General features: G+C 38.7%; 2 protein-coding genes across 2 annotated transcripts; both read left to right on the plus strand.

Annotated features, from left to right (window-relative positions):
• The first annotated feature begins 338 nt into the window (after positions 1-338).
• LOC135500880 (TLC domain-containing protein 2-like) lies at positions 339-7,319 on the plus strand. The gene is made up of 4 exons (XM_064792572.1): positions 339-643; positions 1,525-1,607; positions 2,530-2,612; positions 3,131-7,319. The coding sequence occupies exons 1-4, from the start codon at positions 402-404 to the stop codon at positions 3,569-3,571; spliced, it is 849 nt and encodes a 282-aa protein (XP_064648642.1). The 5' UTR covers positions 339-401; the 3' UTR covers positions 3,572-7,319.
• Positions 7,320-7,750: 431 nt separating this feature from the next.
• LOC135500886 (TLC domain-containing protein 2-like) lies at positions 7,751-20,050 on the plus strand. Its single transcript, XM_064792586.1, has 4 exons — positions 7,751-8,056; positions 11,644-11,726; positions 11,985-12,067; positions 14,064-20,050. Exons 1-4 carry the CDS (start codon positions 7,785-7,787, stop codon positions 14,493-14,495), a joined length of 870 nt encoding a protein of 289 aa, XP_064648656.1. The 5' UTR covers positions 7,751-7,784; the 3' UTR covers positions 14,496-20,050.
• The last annotated feature ends 43 nt before the right edge of the window (positions 20,051-20,093 follow it).

The raw sequence follows: 20,093 nt of genomic DNA on the forward strand, positions 1-20,093 counted from the left end.
TGCGTATATCCATTCAACATTCGTGAAAGGAGGAGACTTTAGGACTGATATTCACCGCCGATAAGTCGGCATGGGTCTAAGCCCGAGATATAGTATGCTGCAGAGAGAATATTAATCACACTCATAATAATTGCTCTGCTACATGTTGGCAGTTCTCCATACAATTTCATTTCCCGCGAAATCTCAAAGGTCACATGACCTGCTGACGCGGATTGGATATAACTTACCCGAGTCGGATCACAATAAGTTGGGGGCGAGGTCGAAGAGCAATTGTGTGGACAATACACGTGCTTGCATAGACACGTACTATGCACATATCATCAATAGACCACTGATAAAGGTATGATACACACACAATTCTTGCGGTGAAGTCTACTTTCTTCTCGCTTATATAAACTTATATGGTGGAATTGGCGGGTGAAAATATGTCTGTTTCGTCTTTAAATGGAAGTTCAATTGATGTGCGATATGGATATTGTGTCTTGTTCGGGGCAATATTCTTTTTCCAAGTTCTCAACAAGTTCGTTTCCTACTTGGGCCCTCCAAAAACTCTCAAAGATTCTGAGGATGAGTTTTGGAAGTATAAAAATGTTCTTATCTCATGGATACATGCTTGTATAGTTGGACCATGGACTTTAGCTTGGTAAGTAAATATTCTTTCTGCTAATTTATATGTATGCTACTTGTCGGCTGTTGACCTTTTGTTGACCGCTGATAGCCTGTTGCCACGGGAATAAGCCAGTGTTCTGCTTTTTACGGTGTATCTCAAAAGTCAGTGTTATGCATGTACCAATAGCAGTCTTAGATATGCGCATACGACTTTGATTGAGTCTATGGGCATGATGGGCCTACCATACTGTTCTGCTATGACCTGAATATGAACACTTTGCCTGGTGTAGCCAACATGTTTTCATAAAGTAAAGAAAATATTGTTCAATCCACATGATTCAACAACTAAAGGAACACTTCTAAATGTGGAACACTTCATTTTTTGGCGAAGTGCAACTTTATAAATAGTAAACACTGTTTTCTCTTAGTAAGTGGACACCTCTATGAATAAAGTTGACAGGTCTCTAAAGAGATCATCTCTGTCATATCTGTAACTTGAATGAACATTCTTTGCTGAGGCAGCCTTACAAAAGGGAACACCTCTGTTTAAACATTTCTGTACATCAGAACATCTCTGTAAAGGGAACATTGTTTTATCCTCCGGGCATTAACATGTAGGTGAACACTGTTAACCTAAATTAATGTTAAGAAGTGTATGCCTCTAATTTGGCAGTTCATTTGATTGAAATAAGTTTTTCCAAATTGGTTTTATAAAAAAGTTCTTTAGAGAGGATATGCTATTTACAATGACAACTAAGCTAATTCTTGTTAAAGTTGTCTCTCTATAAAGCACTGTTAAATATTTTTTTAAGGGACAGCACTGCCATAGAAGCAATGTGCATTTGTGCAGTTGTGGGAATAATATTAGCCATTTTGTCTGTGTCTACAGTTTCTTTTGAAATTTCTCTCTTCTAGCGCCCTCTTCCTCAATGAATACTGGACTGATTCCATCGTGTATGTCGAGATTTATGGGTACAGCCTGCTAGCATTCTCTACAGGTGAGTATACAGCCCCCTTTGGCGGCGATTTAGCATGATATGTCATCATGCTTTGTCATATTGAAAGGAACTACACCAGGACACTAGGTGCATGAGCCTCCCATAAGCATTAGTCGAAGTCTCATAAATATCCACTGTACTTGATAAAGTTCATAGTGTCCTACATGACCATCGATCCTTGTGTCACCTTACCCAAAACTGAACTTCGTCCAGTTCATCATTCTACAAACAGGACACATCTATTAAAGGACAGAACCTGTCAGTCCTTGGGGTGTCCTCAATAGAGCAGTTCTACTGTATATTGAAATACACAATTGGTGAAGTTGGCATCCACCCATTCCATTGCTTGATAAGCCTTGATATTAGTTTTTTATATCAACACCAGTATAGGCCTGTGCTTACATTTAGGCATATAGCAATTGCCACTATCGGGAGTGGAGGTCAGCTTTGCAAAATGTCATGAATATCATGGATGATATTATCCACTGTTCCACTAAATCAGTGACTTTTTTGTCAGTGTCTTCAATTACATAAGTGGCACTACATTCACCATTACTACTACTACTATAATAGCAGCCTGAGCCTATTTATTGGGACATGCCAGGTGGGTGATCATATGTGGCAGGATTGGACATCTTCTATGACATTATTTTGCATCACAATCTTGTCTCAGTGGAGCACAATGAGAGACAGATTCTAGCCCTTACTTCTAAAAGGTATCTGCAAACTCTGGGATGCTACATTTTGAAGCTCAGGCCAACACCCGGCACTATCAACCGAGCTTGTGTAGTAATGTGTGCTGGGGGTGGAGGATACGACTGACTCTGGATTTTCAAAGATGGGGATGCTAATGCTTGTTTCTGATCATAATATGAATACCAAAATCTATACGATAAAATTCCTTTCTCACTTTTTATTTTAGGTTACTTTTTATACGACTGCTTTGACTGTATAGTGAACAATAAAGTATTTAAAATGTGGGAAGTTTGTCTTCATCATGTTGCAGTAAGTATGACGTTTTTAAACTTTTCCCATCAAAGTAGGTATTCGGGGCTCAGCAAGGGCACTTAGATCTTCCCTTCCATTTTTGGAGATTTAGCTGTCATAGCCCACCCTACAAACAAAAGTGTCCTAGTTGTAAATATCTATTATCTAGACTGTCTGACCTAGTGGACATCAGGCCACAGGTCAAGGTACAGATCTTGTTATTTATTATTATCAGCACAGGGTGCCTCTGAATAATTCTAGTGTACAGTTCATCGAAACTCATACTTTGAAAAGCCGAACTGTATTCAGTTTAGTTTAGTCAATCTTTGCCACGTCGTACTAGTCATCGGATAAGGGTATCATACTCATAGACATCCTTTGCACCATAACTAGCAGAAGACTTCACTAAAAGCTTTTCCCATCTTAGAATTTTTGCCAAATGTATCCTCAACTATCCTCAATTTTGTCCTTTAGTACATTCTCAGGTGACGACGGCAGGTGCACTTAGACTAAAATATTTTTCAATTTTTTTTCAGGTCATATCAACATTTCTGTACAACTTGGTCCAAGTGAAGTTTGTCGGCTATGTCATTTACGCCCTTCTCGTCGAAGTAAACAGTATCTTCCTTCATGCTCGCAAACTGATGCAGATGGCAAAGGTCGACTTCAACCATTCATTCTACAAACTCAACAACATATTCAACATTCTCACATTCAGTATCTTTCGCTTTGGTGCTCTCGTCATTATAACGTACGGTATGGCGTCGCTGTATGAATACAAGAGAATTCTCGTTCATGGATCTCAAGGCTATTGTATCACGCTGATGGCATCAATGTTTACGATGTGGGTTATTAATCCTATCCTTTATTGGAGACTCGTGAAAAATGACTTTTTACGCAAGAAACATTATCGAAGCAAATCAGAGAACAGCCTTGATGTAAATGGCAGCAATAACAATGTGAAAAAGGTCGATTGAGAAAGTATTAAAAAAGATCGATGTGTGATGCAAGAGGAAAAAACTGAAGTGGAAGGCAGATTTGGGCTTCCATCATTGCTCTTTTGAGTGCTGTATTCTTTGTTATAGTTTGCATTTTACATCAATTATAGCCCAAAAGTAACCAATTGGGCTTAAGGGTTTCCAGTCCATCCAAGGAAGATACATTTGTTTTATGACACAGCAGTAGGGGAGATGGGAGGTCACCTTGAGTAAGAGACCTTTTAGTGTTGTCAGCCCTACCAAGAACCAACATAGTGATTGTTGTCATTAGTTTCCATCTCTAAATTACACAAAAAATGGATTTTTTTAACAACGACAGCAGTGATAATCATTGTGTAAATCAAGATATTGGCAATGCACTGCCTGGAGCTCGGAAACATGATCTCATGGATGATGACATCATGATGTTCTCGATACCTCGAAACAGTGTTGTACTATCATGTGACTTATACAGTCCAAGTCACAAATGACATCTGTCCTGCTTTGTGTCAGTGACGCGCAAGTTGCACGCTTATCTCTATCTTTCGCATATTTTACACGATTTACAGGATGTCAGTTGTGATTTGGACTGTAGTGTAGGTCAACACTTGGCTACATTCGGATGCCAAATTTTTTCCTTTGCCAGGAGTTTACATGTTGCGATATCACAGCATTATGCCACATACTGCAGATTATGCTCTACAAATACAAGCCGATTTTAATATTGGAGCGCAGATACAGAGATGTGTCTTGTGGATAGACACCTGTTTTAAAAAGAACAGCTGTGAATATTACAAGTGGTTTAACATGGCGAATGATATGGCATTATGCATATCGGGTCATTAGTCTCCATCAACCATGTAATGGTTGTTGGTAGGAGACTTTTGCTATATCTAGGAAAATGTTCCGGCTTTTTGTTCATAAACTCACTCGGGGCACAAGGGTGCTCTACACATGTTATTGAGTGTCCACCCTTGGGTTTTTGTATGGACCGGTCATGCCTCATGAAGTGCTGGTGTGGGAAGTTGACATTGAATGTACCACAATAATGAAAGGGGACCTGGAGCTTCAGACTTCCAGCCGAAGATCATCCTGGCAAAGTTAGAATGTATTCCATCCCTCAATCTATCACTGCAGGTGTGGGAAGTTTACGCATACAGGTTCCACACATCAAAACATGTCAACATACCAGCTACAATGAGCTAGGGAAATCTGCATCGCCCATAGCCCACAATATTCTTAACCAGCAGTATTAGATGTATTGGCTTGTGCCTGATTGTGTTTACTTTATTTTTAGGCTATATATCTATCGTTCTGCACCTGTTTCTTATCAAGATTTATTGTTCAGTTAAAGCGATTTCTGTAAGGGGCGTTGCAGTTAACAGTTTCTTGGATGGTTTGTGTAGGGAACGAATAGCACTGTGACAAGGCTTCTGATACACTGAGGAATTGTTCTATACATGCTATATGAAACTTGAAGACAGTGATGACTCTAGTACTTAAAGCAGTAGGTGTGACTCTTGAGGAAATTACTGTAGCACACACAAAGATGTGGGGTTTTCGTTTTGGTGGATTGTCCAATCAAAAGTGTTGAGATGAGCCAATCAGAATTTGCCTCATGCACCCTCTAAATCTGCCATTGCTCGATATCGAGGTGTCCTGATTACAGAGGACAAATTGGTACCATAAATCATGTGTCCTTGCTGGAGACTGTGTACATTTACAGAGGTGGCGACTGCGATGGGAAGTTCCAATGTACTTTAGAAGTCATGTTATGCTAATTCCTCATTCATAATCCCTAAGCTTGCTGAGGCCAGTGTAAAGTGTTTCAGGCATAAGCAAGCATAAGCTAATGGCTATGAACTATATTGTGAAGCCTTTGAAGGCGATTATTTACGATAGTTCCAGCTCAACTCTACTGCTTTTATTCCCTGGGTTTGTTTATACTTTCTATACTTCTTAAACAGAACTGATTGTAATGTCTTCCTTGTAATGCTCAAACGCCATTGGCTGAAGTCTTTCATGATGTATGCCTTTTGTACAATATTTTTATCGTGTTTATATTGCAGAATATACCAATTACTATTTTAGATCAAGCTGTCACGTCATGTCCAAGTAAATTAGAGTCCACGGATTCTACTACATGGTGTCTCAAAATGAATACCAAATACTGCTAGTGTTATATGTTTTAGAAAATATATTTACCAGAATAGTTTAGTAATAGTAGTACAAAACTCAAGATAGCTTCTGTGAAGTGTGCATATCCATGTATTTGATGGAATATTTCTAGTCCTTTAGACTTCCTGTGTGAGACAGTTTCATGTTTATCACGCCGACTCATTCTGAAATCCTTCTATCCCTTCATTCGCTGTTAAATTGGGATGGCCACAGTCTCCTTGTCTGAACTGTACTTTGCAAAGGAACAATTTTCATGGAACTACGAGTAAATAACTAAATTGATTGATTACTGATATTTTTCTATACAGTAGTTCTGATTAAATTGTAAATAAAATACTAACATTACGTTAAGTTGGATTGACTAATAAGTATATATTATATTCAAGAAAGTAGTTTATTGTGGTTATGACGAATTTAGGTCAAATGCTTCTAATTCTAGGTGAGCCCCATATTTTAATAGCGGGCTAGGTGCGCTTTCGTTTTATTGTAGGCGAGGTCTTGTAAGTACTCACAAATCACACAATTTATATACATCTATGTGATTTTTTGAAATTTCAAGCATTAACATAATGTCAAATTTTGATTTAAACATCATTGTTGACAGATGCTGTTATAGATATGAAAACTTTCCTAGAGCCATTTCTGCACCCAACAGAAAGACACTTGCTCGTTTTGCATTGAAGAGCTCTGCTTAGAAAAGAGACCTCACAAGAAAAACCCTTTCTACGTATCAAAATATCTCTGCTTGCCTAATCCAACTCCGAGTTTATCTGTGAAAAAATATGTAGACGTTCACCCACCCATTGTGCACATACTTTTGTAAGCAGATTTTAAACTAATTTCTTATCAACAGCTGATAAATGTATGATTTCATCACATTACTCAATTGACAAATGGTAACACCTGTTTTTTTATTATTGATACATGTACCTGGTGATATACAAATATGTGCTCCATATATGTTCCATCTTAAATGTATTTTGTAATAGAACTATACGCAAAGCTGATAAAATTTTCATATGAACATTCTTTTACTTTTGAAAGGTGATAAATTTGTACAAATGCTTCCAGCAAAGATATATCAGAAGTAATATGTTGTAATTTGACAATGCATTGATAATGACTGTAAAGCCTAAAAACTGAATAAACATGATATTATTGGTTTTGAACATGATGCAATCACAACTCTCTTGGTTTGGGACAACTCTCTCATAGAGATGGTGCTGTAACAACTACACCAAACAGATTAACACTTTCACAGCCAGACCAATGCTCCCTCAGACCACAGAGAGAAAATTCTGCTTAACGTTTTTGCAAGTAGCCTTTCCAAGACCATAGCATCCCGAATCAAAAGAGAAGATTGGGCACCTCCCTACTTTCGGTTAAAAAATATCGAATGACCCCTTCCAGCACCCCTCCCCTCCCCTTCCCCCCATGGTCCATATAGATGAAAGTGCGTGGTTCAGCTGTTCACGTGTTAAAGGCGTTCATGTGCATTCAAGGATATATATAAATAGCAGAATTACTGAAATGAACGTGTATATTTCAATGGTATTTTGATTAATAAACTATTTATACAACAACATTGCTTACTTTAAGTTTCTAGTGAAGAAATAAGAACGTGACACAGGAAATGTGGCCCACTATCTCACAAGCTTGATACTGGAAGCACCACAAGATAAGATACAGACTAGAGCAGTGTCTAAGTTAGCGGAGGGGCCAAGCGGTTGACCCAGTGTCCTTGAATCCTAGTGTGGTCTTTCCCAGTGGGCACCCATATTCTAAACCAGGACAGTTTTTTGTGTCCCCAGTGTCTCACTAGTGGCATGGTTTGTCGATGCCTATAGTCCCCCTTTAATGACCATTATAAAGTTAGAATAATTTCTAAGCGGTGGCAGCACCTGCCAGTCTGTGTGTGGGGTCAAGGCCATTGGGACCGACAGTCACGTGACTAAGTTCTATATCCTACAGCATGTACAGTGCATCATGTACATCATGTGCAGTGTGTCAAGGAAGAAACAGAAATTTTAAGTCGATGGCTACGAATTTGGAAAATACCACTAATTCAATATCAAATAACATGGGTGAAACAGTAGGCAATCTAACACATACAGAGCCTATGGATGTTAGATACGGCTGGTATGGCATGTTTGGGACAATCCTTTTCTTTCAAGTGTTGAATAAACTGGTGACTTATGTGGGTTCACCTTCATTTGTGCACAACAAACCAAATGAGTTCTGGAAGTTCAGAAATCTCTTCATATCATGGGTGCACGCATTTATCGCTGGGACATGGACATTGTATAGGTAAGTTTGTGAGCTGACGGTGTTTTGTGTCAAAATGACCTGGGCTGGGGTCGTTGCTTCGTGGTCGAGATCGTCGCACATTCTGATCTGTCTCTGTGGCACTGGCACTATGATAGTGGTAGGTCTCATCGTCTGAGTGAAGCTGAAGAGTGTCGAGGATCAGTCTGTTGTCAGTGTTGACAACGTAGCAATTGTTCACTGGTAAACCTACATTCGAGAAGGGCCAGATCCAGCGGCGCTAACTGATATTAGTGATTTAATAGGTTGTGAGTTTTCAAAGGAGACGCTGTCGTCACTGTCGTTTCTTGAGGAAAATGCAAACAGAACATTGAGTAACAACCGTGTATGGACGTGTGTGAATAACAGAAAGAATGAAGGCTTTGTAAACATCAATAGTTCACTGCAGGCATGTGTGATAAATCGTATTAGGTATACATGTTACCATACCTTTTGGTAGGCCTCACAATTGCACTTATATGTGTTCCGCGCATTTTACCGATCTGCGCTATCTTAAGATTGCGCTGCGCATTCTTAGGATCCTATAATTGCGCGGCAATCTCGAGATCGCGCAAGGGAGTTGGGGGGTCTTGCGAGCCAATGAACGAATGATGAATGATTGTCCTGCAAATAATATAACTGACTTATTGTGTTCTCTCCGAGAATTTGCAACATCAGACTGCATAAATTATGATGAAATATATGAACTATGGGTTGCCATTCCAACAATAATCTTCCGCACGGATCATGGGCTTGAATTTTGTGAAAAGTCCCATCAACTTCTGCAATGTTACAAGAAAACGAGGACGGGAAACTTGGTGTGAAAGAAAATGGTGTCTCCTACGTACTACTGTCACGAGACACTAGTCTCCCTTGTCCCACAACAACAGGTAAAACTATAGTAGTAGAATTCGTTCTATTGTTCAATGATTGTTCAGGGATTGTTAGATTTATGGTAAGGGCCGGTGTAACATCTGTGGTTGTTCCCCATGTTTCAGTGTTTCCAAACAATAGGCAGCTAGAGAGACCATGACTTTTCAATAGGAGGGATACACAGAAAAACTCGTCAATCTATTTTTGAGCGTTCCCAAACAATGAGGGGAAACACTCAAAAACAGAAACACTCAAAAACATTACACCGGGGTAAGGGGCCGTTCATAATCATCAATGTGAATAAAGGACACTTAGTGCGAAAGAAAATGTTGTCCCCTACGTTATTCATTAGACTATAATCCCACCTTTGGTGACAAAGAAAATGTCGTCCCTCGTGGAGAGTAAGTTATATCATGTTCGTCAAAAAGTGTCATAGTGAGATCTGTTCACATTATCAAAGGCATGGCCGCATTAATTACCACTGCTAATTAGGCTTTTGAGATGATGGTCAGTAAATATTGGTCAAAGTGTCATAGTGAGATCTGTTCACATTATTAAAGGCATGGCCGCCTTAGCGGCTTCTGAGATGATGGTCAGTATAAAATATTGGTCAAAGTGTCGTAGTGAGATCTGTTCACATTATTAAAGGCATGGCCGCCTTAGCGGCTTCTGAGATGATGGTCAGTATAAAATATTGGTCAAAGTGTCATAGTGAGATCTGTTCACATTATCAAAGGCATGGCCGCATTAATTACCACTGCTAATTAGGCTTCTGAGATGATGGTCAGTAAATATTGGTCAAAGTGTCATAGTGAGATCTGTTCACATTATTAAAGGCATGGCCGCCTTAGCGGCTTCTGAGATGATGGTCAGTATAAAATATTGGTCAAAGTGTCGTAGTGAGATCTGTTCACATTATTAAAGGCATGGCCGCCTTAGCGGCTTCTGAGATGATGGTCAGTATAAAATATTGGTCAAAGTGTCATAGTGAGATCTGTTCACATTATCAAAGACATGGCTGCATTAATTACCTACCACTGCTAATTAGGCTTCTGAGATGATGATATGTTCATATTTGACTTGACACAAGCCAATTTTAGCACTTACTAATTATCATGATTAATATTCATTGATAATTTTTGGTGAAATGATCACTATGACAGAACGCTAATTTACATATAATTACCAATTACCAATTATCAATTATCATTAATTGGTGAATAAACTATGTTCCATGACAATATTGTACGACTGTAAGTGTAAATATCATAAACATTGTATTGTGTAATCATATATATCAAGGAAATGTAAATACTATTGGGATGTTATTATAAATAAAATAATTATAAACGTATAATAAAATCTTAGTTATTAGATGTATCTCTTTATTCATTAAGTAAATCCGGATGCAAGATTACAACCAAATGTACTTGATCAATCATTAATTTTCAAAAGCATTGCTCTCAGGTTGGATGTCCATCAGCAATCTGTGTTAGGGGATAACCTGAAATATAAAACAGTATTTGTAATGAGAAGATAACATAAAACCTTACATGTAGGCCTAAGTGTCTCCCTTCTCAAACGAATGCCTGAGCATGGAGGTATCTTAATAATACCTCCATGGCCTGCAGTTATCTTAATAATACCTCCATGGCCTGAGGTATGGCCTGAGGTACAAAATACAAATCAACCACTCGACAGTCAACTTTGGCCGGTATTAAATTAATTTACTTTCAGCATCCCATAGACAGTCACATGACAGTAATGTGACTGTTGGTGTAGCAAAAAATTAGGTGAAAAATAAAGCTACCAATGGCAATGCAAAGCTGAACATGTAAAAGTATCATCATCTCTAAAATGCGCAATCGGCAAAAAGCGCACGCTCATCCTTGCGCGATCTCGAGATTGCCGCGCAATTAACCGATCCTAAGAATGCGCAGCGCAATCTTAAGATGGCGCTAATCGGTAATTAGCGCGGAACATATGCACTGTTAGTGTTTATGGTGTGTGTGCCCAAATAATGATGGGGGGGGGGGGTCAAGATTACAATATCTTTTGCCCTCCGACATAGTCTTGGTGATCAAGCTAGACAAGATTTGTAATGTATGTCATGGCTGATTTTTAAAATGGTGACATTGTAAAATGAGACTACTTGCTGACCTCATTACTCCTACGATGTCAAGTTGATCATGATTCTTGAGTATGGGACACTGAGATTTACTGGCAGATATCCACAAACTAGGAATAGTATAGAGTTTTGATAATCTGTACGTTTCAAATACACAAGATCTAGCATTTCCTTGCCTAAAGATGAGACATTTCCTGACCTTGCCCAAGGACCTTGGACCTTGCCTGAAATATTGCAACATTCTGCTCATGAGTACAGCAGTGTAGGCAATTCAGATAGCAGTAATAAGCGGCCCAATCCTCTGTGGCTGATTGAAATTAAGGAGCGAAATGAGTGCTTTTCCACCCTCTTTCAGTTCACCCCTTAATGTTGACCAGCCACAAAGGACTCCGTTGATTCAATTTCTGGGACCTATAAACTGGAAATCTGAATGATCGCACTTAACACGATTCATCAGTTGACAGTGACAGGTCAAGCATGACCACAAAATAGGATAGTTTGCCTTGTTGGCAAGTTTTGAAGTTCAGAATTTGGAAAGCAGCTCATAATCGCTGTTTATTTTAGCCTCCATGTTCCTATATCGTTTCAGTGCATTAGCATACCCAGAGTACCGACAGGATCTCATTGCATTTGTTGAACCCGGAGCCTATGCACTTGTAACATTCACAACAGGTAGGTTTACACCAAAATCTTAAAACTACCCTCTGACTCTGAGCACATCTGTTGAATCTGTATGTATGGGTGTATGGTCCAGTTGGTTCATTAGCTAAACTGACAGACTACCACTTGAAAGAAGATCAAGGATAACTTTGATGGTCACGGATCAGGGCAGACAATATTGCTGCAAGCTGAAAATGACCTGCTGGTATTTATCAAAAGTTTCCTCTCGCTCAAGCTGGAATGTCATTTTCAAACTCCCTTTTCTTTCAGGATACTTTTTATATGACACTGGTGACCTAATCGTCAACAACCGAGTGCTGAAACAGTGGGAGGTAGCCTTCCATCATGCCGCGGTAGGTATTGTGGTCTTGAGTTTCACCCTGCCCAGTGATGCTCTTTGTAACAGCTAATTCTACACTGTAGTTTACAATGTAGCTCTAACACTCAGTGCAGAGATGCCTCTTTTTGCATTGACAATGCACCGGTTTGTCCCTTCAATTCATTGATTTTGTCACGGCCTGTTGAATTGAATGTCAGTCCTTATTTGATCACCATAGATGTCTGGGCCGGTGACAGCAAGTTTCCAACTGACCCTTCACTGGACAGTTCACCAAGGCTCAAACTCATTACTGAACACTGGTCTAACATATCAGGCTACTTCACTAGTTATTGCTTGAAATTTTGCATAATGATTATCCATCATTTGGCTTTCAAGCAATGAATAAATTTCAGACCAGGTGATGAACATGTGGATACTGAAAAAAGCTGATTCACCCTGCACCATAACAGTAGAAACTCCCTTTTAGCTCTCCATTTTAAAATGACACCCTTGTGCTGTTCAAATTCAAATTCAAACTAATTTGAATTTGAATTTGAATTTGAATTTGTACTACATTGAGAGTTGTGATGATTTGCGAGGTCCCTTCAAATGGAAATGACCAGTTCGGTACCAAATGCAGTGTCTCTAATAGAGAGGGTGTCATAGAGAGGGGTCTGCTAAGGGAGGTTCCAATTGAATGTACTTGCTTTGTTGCATTCAATGTAGAGGTTTAACATTATGGAGGCCTGGTTATTCATGGCAAATTTCAAGAATTTTGCAATACCTGGATATGGTGCATTGTGCGTAATGTGTTGTAACTCTATATCATATGGCCAAGACTATGTATGTCGGTCCCCATTCCTTTAATCAATATGGGAGCAAGGTTTTAGATGTTATATGCAATTTAGATAAACTGATCCTTTGATTTTGACGTAAAACGAGGACAAGGCCCATCATGTAGAGTGAGATTTAGAGGCGGTTGAGTTTTGTACATGTCAGACATGTCATACATTTTGACAAAACGGTGACAGATCACACATAACATTCATAGATGAAATCCTTGGTTGGAACCTTCACATCGCTGTCACGTCGTCTCTCTTATACGCTCCAGTTGTTTGCTCTATTGATATGAATATTTCTTTGTGTCTCGAGTGAACAAATATATCATACATGTCATAAAGCATAGAAATAACTATTTTTTAAAACGCTTCTGAAATACTTCCTTCATTTGGAATTGAATAGTTTGAGGTTCAACAGCATGGATAAATGATGGCCTGTTTCTCTATTCTTCTGGTCACACTCACACTATGAAATCCAGATGTCTTTTCAGTCATGTCATTTGAGCAGTCTGGAGAGGAAGGCTACGCATTATAAGTTTTACGTTGCACACCACCAGCTCTGCCTTCTTTTTGATACCTGCATTCTTTATAGCGGGGAAGGGTTAAGAGAGTCACAGTACTCACACTACATGTATCCATGGGCAAGGTGTAATACACTGGTCAGGGCATGTGGGGATAATCTCCTCGTGACTATAAATTGTCATGGCCTTATGTTTTGCATGTTGGCTTACTCGTTCTGAAAGCTTTCAGCATTGAATGAAATTCGAAAATCAGTTAATCTTAAAATGCTCTCTTTGATTGTGATTGCCTGGAAACCACTGAGTTATTGATTCTACACAGTAAAATCATGAACAAAGGAGAAAGAGCTTTACCAATATTGTAATTCTAGACCTTGTGTACATTGTTCTTCTATGAAATGCCTCACAAAAGCTTTAGAATACTATTGGCAATTAAACCAGAATACAAATTTATATAATACCGTGTCATGCAACATTAAATGTTGACTTAGGGCAGATTTTTTACTGTGATTGGTTCAAACCAAAGGATTGCTTTGTTGCCCTGGAAAAACCTTCCTAATGAGATACCAGCATCTTGTACTGCCTTTTTTTTAGAAAGTTACGTTTACACAGTCCTTGAATTTTAGCACCTCACCCGAATTCATATTCCTAAGTGTTTGACTGTATTTTTCAGGTGACGTCTATGTTTTTCTATAACATGGCAACAAGTCGGTGTATAGGCTACAATGTGTATGCTCTTATGGCTGAAGTCAATAGTTTCTTCCTTCACACTCGCAAACTGCTGCAGATGTGCCACGTCCGTTTTGACCACTGGAGTTACAAGATAAATGCTGTACTTAACATAGTCACTTTTGTGGTATTCCGCGGACTGTCGTTAGGAACCATCACCATGGGGATGATCACACCGGGGGAGCGTTACCGAGTGTCCACGATATACTGGTACACGCTTTGCGGTTCGATGTTTGTGATGTGGGGCATCAATCCTATCCTGTTTTGGCGGTTGCTCAAGAACGATTTTCTACGAAAAGATTACCAACAGGTGAAGACGGATGACCAGGGCTTGAAAAATGGCATTGCAAATAATAACATCAAGAAAATCGACTAACATCTGTCATCACTGTGGATTTTTGCTCGTATTGTAAATGTCCTACTTATGCCACGTGGACCAGACTGACTTTTGTCATCAAGAAGGCTATCGTCCATTTCACGAGGAGAAAAAATGTCTTTCTGATTTTTCTGTGATTTCACAGAAACAACAGCAGTTGAACAAAACACTGTGTAGACGCTGTATAGCCAGTTGAAGGGCATCTGAACTGAAGGCCTTTGTTATGTGTGATAGGCCTATGTGTAACAGACTCACCAAAACTGGCTCAATAATGTCTATACAGAATATTCTTTGATCATGTGAAACTTCAAAACCAGAATTTTATGAACATTCTAGCTTTGCAAAAAATATAACAACGCATGACCAGCAGTGAGCAATTAAAGCTAAAGACTGTCGCATTTTCTTCACCATATTTTCTGTGCAGTGCCAACCATTCTTGGAATGGGCTTTAAGCCTCGCGCAAACAAGCAATTTGAATGGAAGCTGTTTAAATCGCTCGTTTGCAGGGTTCTTTAGCGTCTGTTCCTAATAAAATGCCAGCTGGTGACAGTCTCTGACTGGGAATTTCATCATAGGTTTATAAAATCCATATCTGGAACCAAGTGGCTGGAAGGAATATGATTATGACAAGTGTGTTTACAATGTCTGCCTGTCTTTTGCTATGCCTATTCTACTCAATGAATAAAAGCTTTGAGGGCAAAAAATAACCAACAGTGTTTGAGAGGGCTTTATTAAGTTACCAAATATTAGATTAATTTGAATTTGAATTTGATCGGTGAATTTCCAATTTTTGAGTCTGTGTAAATGCTTAAATACAATGCATATCATTATAACTTATATCATAATTCTGGCAAGAGTTACTTAACATAGTCTCGCACTGACTGAGTTAAGTAAATCTTGTGCAGGAAAACTGCTTTGTGTGCTATCCTCTTGTACTCACCGTCCATCGAGCTGACACCAGTTACCTAGACACACAAGGCTTAGAGGTCACAGTCCTTGCACCCTCTGTCCCATAGAAGTCTGCCTGTAAGGGTGGGTGGGTGTGGGGTGGGGGTCTTGCTGGGCTAAAATGAAAGCACTTCGATCTTGCAGGAGGCGACTGCTGGAAACCATTTTGTAATTGTATCGAGCTTTGTCGTGTTTTGAACGGCAGGAGCAGGATTACAGCCAGAGTTTGTCAATAAACCATTGGCAATGATTCGCACAATATTGTTTATAAAGGATCTTCTGTTAACTCTTGGGTGCTGCAGAATTAATAGTATTTTTAGAATACTCAAACACTTTCCCACCTTAAATCAGTTTGATGTACATGTAACTTGGCCTATTTTTTTTCTCTGAAAAGGCGTAAGGCTTGGATATCATATTTTTTTAATGCATTGCATGCATACATGTACATGTAGAGTATATATTTGAACACATGAACTGTGCTTTTCCCTGTGCACATAACGTGGCCGGCTCTTGCTAAAGAGTACACTTGGGCAGAAATTTTGAAAGTGAGTTAGTAGTATCGGGCGATTCCTTTCACAATTATTTTCAAAGTGATGTGTGATACCAGACAATTCATTGAGGATTGACTGAGATAAAGACTTAGTTATACATCACACTCTAAAGTTTAGAGAAAACCTTGTCCAAAGATAGGTTACTTTCTGTGAAGAGCATTTGAAGGAGTAACTGTACTACATGGCTACACCACTGGACATAGTAGAACTAACTCAGCAAAGTCATTAAATCATTTTTTTTCAAACATTAAAAAAAAATCTTTTCTCACTTTTCCGCAAATGCAGATCCTTCAGCCAGGGTCGGTCACATTTTGAGAATTATGTTGCATTTTGAAGGTACCGGTATATTTTCATAATAAAACATTCAGTGTGGGTGCTTGTTGTTTTTGACAAAATTAGAACACTGGCAGATGAGTGTAAATTTGTTGACAGATTGTTTCAATTGATGCACCCATCATCAAACATGATTTGTGCTATGAATCGGCTTCTGGGAGCATCAACACGCCAGAGATTAAAGCCAAGTCTTAACACAAAGCAGAATCAAAAGGTTTTAATTTTGCTGCCAGGCCTGTGTTTTTCTTACTGACATGTAGATGGTTTAGTTAGCTCCCAAGCTACTTGACTGTTTTCATCTGCAGTGGATTCCTGGCCATCTCCGAATGAATCTCTCCTCTAATGACATGTTCTTGGAGCTATCCATGTTCAATGTTGATTGGTGCATGAAAGAAGCAGGTGCATGATTGAAAGAAGCAAGTTATTGTTGGGACTGTCCTGATCATCAGGAGTCCCGAATTCATTTGGCTTCCAGTTTCTGATTTCGTTGCCTTTTGCATAAACAAAAGAAGAATATACTGGCACATACTCACCTTTAGCTGGAAGATTTGCAGATGATAGTGAGGTTTAGAATTGTTAGGAGTCGTCTCAATATGCCGCTTTTTCAGCAACATTTGTAATGCTGGCATAAGGCAAGAGTGGTGTAAAATTTGTTGCTTTAAGACATATTGACTGTGTAGACAAGTTGGCTAACAAGCATGTCATTACTTGTCACTTGGGACGTTGCTGAAACTTACTATTTTGTCGGGGTGGAATCAATGTTTTCCAAGTCAACATACAGTAGAAGGACCATAGACTGTTTTGTATTTATACTTGAAATCTTTGTCAACCAAGATAATGTTGAAGTTGTTAAACCTGAAACAGTTATTGAATGTAAGGGTCACAACACAAATGTTTTTTCTACATTGGTGGCTCCTGTGTACATTTTGTATAGGGAGTGACTTTGTTATCATTCTATAAGAATGAACTTGTGTGTAATTATTGTGTTGCCATTACCAGTGTATGTTGCTATCGAGTCTTCTCACTTTAGAATAGGTCCCATAGACTATTCTAACTCACTCCAATTGCAATGTAGCATACATGTGTTAGATAGGTAGTAGTTTGATCGGAATATGGGACCTTCTCTAAAGTTAATTCGAGAAATACTATAGTGCATTTCAGTTCTTCATTATTTTCCCAATAATTGTCTCTAATAGGGATGGTTCATTAGAGTATACATCTTTTGTCTAGTCGCTTTTTCTTCTGCATTTTCTTGGATTGTTTTCAAGATTGAACATGGTGAGATCTTTCACCTTCAAAAAGCTGGACAAGAGGTCGTATTTTAATATTGGATTGGCATTGTTATTTAAAGGGACAAGTTCGCCATCAGATATGTTGGCTTTTCATATGAAAAATGATTCCACTTTCAACAGAACGTGATCAAAGGCCAACCTGAAATTTGTAAGCCACGCGAGTGAAAAAATAAGTTGTCAAAGGTCAGCTTCAGTGTGTGATACTATATGTGGCAGTGCACAGGGATACTATCCTCCTGGCCAGTCAAAGTTGTCCCTCAAAGGTGCAATCAACTATAACAGTTCATCATGCTAACTGTTAAAAATGAATATAAACATATTCAATTCCTGGTTCTGTCAATCTGTAACCGCCAGCCGTAACAATCATGTTTAATAATATGAAATTGCTTTCTCAGACACCCTCCAATATTTCAGATTTTCCCTTTCTATTGTATCTGTTCAAGGAAATATTGACTCTGAATCCTGTAGGTATCTTGGATAATGCTTTCATCATACCTTATTCTGACGCTTTACTGTAAAATGACATACTGACACTTGGTAAAATCGAATTGTATTCAGTCAATTTGGATTGTCTCCTATATAGTACTTATTTGTGATGAGTGTAGAATTATATTTTTATTGCAGGTTTTTTCATAAGTATGATGATGATATTGTATAATATATTACGGTATTTAACCTATTATCGAAGCACTGTCTGTAAATATTTGAATAATGTAGTTTGCTAATCTGTTATCACTGTAGTTAGGAATCTATAACAATTTCAAATTGGCTGACATCATGTTAGATCTGCTGAATTTCTACTTTGTGTATTTCACATTGGATTCATTCAATGACAGCTTGTTGGAATGTCACGAGAGAAGGGGTTTTTGAGCTAGCCTTTGTGTGTATAATATAGAAGCTGCAAGTGGAAAAAAAAGCATTGGCCATTTGTCGCTGAAAGGGATATCAAGACAGGAGCCAGGAGGCCCAGATTAAGTTACTTGAGATGCTGATACGGGTGATCTCACAGCTCATTGGCACTGATTGTGGTTTCACAAGGTCTTCAGAACTTCGCCAGCTCCAGACCCTAAACTGTGAATTATTTGTCACCCTGAGACAATGAGTTGGAACCTCCTGGCTCCTGCCAATAGTCCCCATCCCTGTATCATGTATTTTACATAAACACAAGCCTTTGCTATAACCGTTGCACCACAGATATTGCGTAGAAGTGGTTGTTAGGTGGGACTTGGCTTTGAATGCTATAGATCTCAAATTGTTGATTTTGATGTGTAAGCTCTGGCCGTCGCACTTAGTGTGACTGGCTCCGATACTACTAGTGATAGTGTCTGGTTTTGATAAGAGAAAGGCTATTGCTTCAGTAGAGAATTTACATGTAGTTTATTTCAATTTATCAAAGAGTTGCTTCCCTAGTTGTACCCGATTATGAATAGAATGTCTATAAAGAGAAACAACGTAATGTATTTGGGGTCAATCATTTCTAAACTCAGATATTTTCATCACAACGTCATTGCTCAATTCTGTGATTACAAACAAACAATATTTTTACATATTTCTTGATATTTCCAACCTATCTCTAAGAATTCTCCTGAATCATAGAACATATAAAGGGCATACAGTAATCATGTGCTAACACACTGGCACACAGGCAAACAGTATCCTCAGTAGACTCCTGGAATTTTCTTCCAAGGCAATACTATGAAGTAGAGGGTACAGAGGTCTTTTATGATATTCCTTTCAACCCCAGTTTCATCTGCCACGAAAGATTCCAGCAAGTCTGCTGATGTTTGTACTTGTATAAATGTAGATGTATTTGGTCTGAAGCACAAGTGTCTTGTTGATATCGAACAGATTTTGTTGTAATTTTCTCTGCTGGAGTATTAAAATCCAAATCCACTTTAAAAGTGGCATCGAGTCATAACTATGGCAAACATAATGACGAATCCAAAATTTGAGCAAGTCCGCCACGGACGAATATTGTAAAAATAAGGTCATTACAGCTGATGACATGTGTTGGCTGTTTGTCTCAAAATGATTTCCCCTGATTGGTTGTTTTTCTGGTCTTAAAACAGACCTTCTCAAGAGCCCTAAAAGACTATGTCACCGAGTGGATTCATCACCTCGTCGATTTTCAAGTTGTGTGTTAATTACATTAGACTGCTTCTCAGCCAACATGAGAAAAAGGGCAGATATTTATTATTGATAATTTTGTTGTGTTTGATAGTTGTTGGTGAAAGTCTTTGCTTTATTTGGAATGATTTTCTTTGGCCTATCTTTTCTTTCATGCAAATTTGGTAACATCTGAAGCTTGTCTGGGGCTCTCACTTGCTCAGTTAGGTCATTCAGTTGGTTACATGGTTGTAAATTGTGCTTTGGTACATGATGTAAACTAATAAGGATCAATAAATTTTATATACATGAATGTGACAGCACACTCAAGTCCTTCTTTATCTTTATTTGCTGTTGGAATAGGGCCT

This window comes from Lineus longissimus, chromosome 2 (assembly GCF_910592395.1).
Source record: "Lineus longissimus chromosome 2, tnLinLong1.2, whole genome shotgun sequence".
Taxonomy (NCBI): Eukaryota; Metazoa; Nemertea; class Pilidiophora; order Heteronemertea; family Lineidae; genus Lineus; species Lineus longissimus.